Source organism: Crocuta crocuta, unplaced genomic scaffold, assembly GCF_008692635.1.
Source record: "Crocuta crocuta isolate KB4526 unplaced genomic scaffold, BGI_CrCroc_1.0 scaffold259, whole genome shotgun sequence".
Classification (NCBI taxonomy): Eukaryota; Metazoa; Chordata; class Mammalia; order Carnivora; family Hyaenidae; genus Crocuta; species Crocuta crocuta.
Window position 1 is genome coordinate 371,439 of NW_027536466.1, and position 366 is coordinate 371,804.

Sequence of the window (366 nt, forward strand, 5' to 3'; positions counted from 1 at the left end):
TGTTCCCCAGTCAGGTCTGGAGCAGCAGGCAGCAGGGAGAGGCAGGTGGCAAGTACTGGGGAAGCGGTGGTGGTGAAGCGTCCCAGAGGGAGGAGCCGGAAGCCCGAGGCCAGCCGAGGTCTTCCTGGTTGGGAGAAAAGAGACCGTGTGGCTGGACGCGGCCCCCGCACCGGTGGGGGGCTGCAGGGGGAGGTTCAGCCCTCGGCTGGCACGAGGCGCAGCGGGGCGCGGGCGTCACGGGTGCAGAGCAGCGGGAAGACGCGTTGCCCCAGCGGCCCGGGCGCCTGGAAGGCGAAGAGCAGGTCGAGCGAGCGCCCGTCGTAGAAAGCCACGCGGCCGCGCTCCCAGTCCACGTCCACGCGGATG

At 71.0% G+C, this 366-nt stretch overlaps 1 protein-coding gene across 1 annotated transcript in view; it reads right to left on the reverse strand.

Annotated features, from left to right (window-relative positions):
• Nucleotides 1-10: 10 nt before the first annotated feature.
• Nucleotides 11-366, reverse strand: part of RNF39 (ring finger protein 39) — a 16,758-nt gene continuing 16,402 nt past the window's right edge. The window contains exon 5 of the mRNA XM_077748950.1: nucleotides 11-366. Within this exon, the coding sequence (XP_077605076.1) occupies nucleotides 195-366 (172 nt within the window). The 3' untranslated portion in view covers nucleotides 11-194.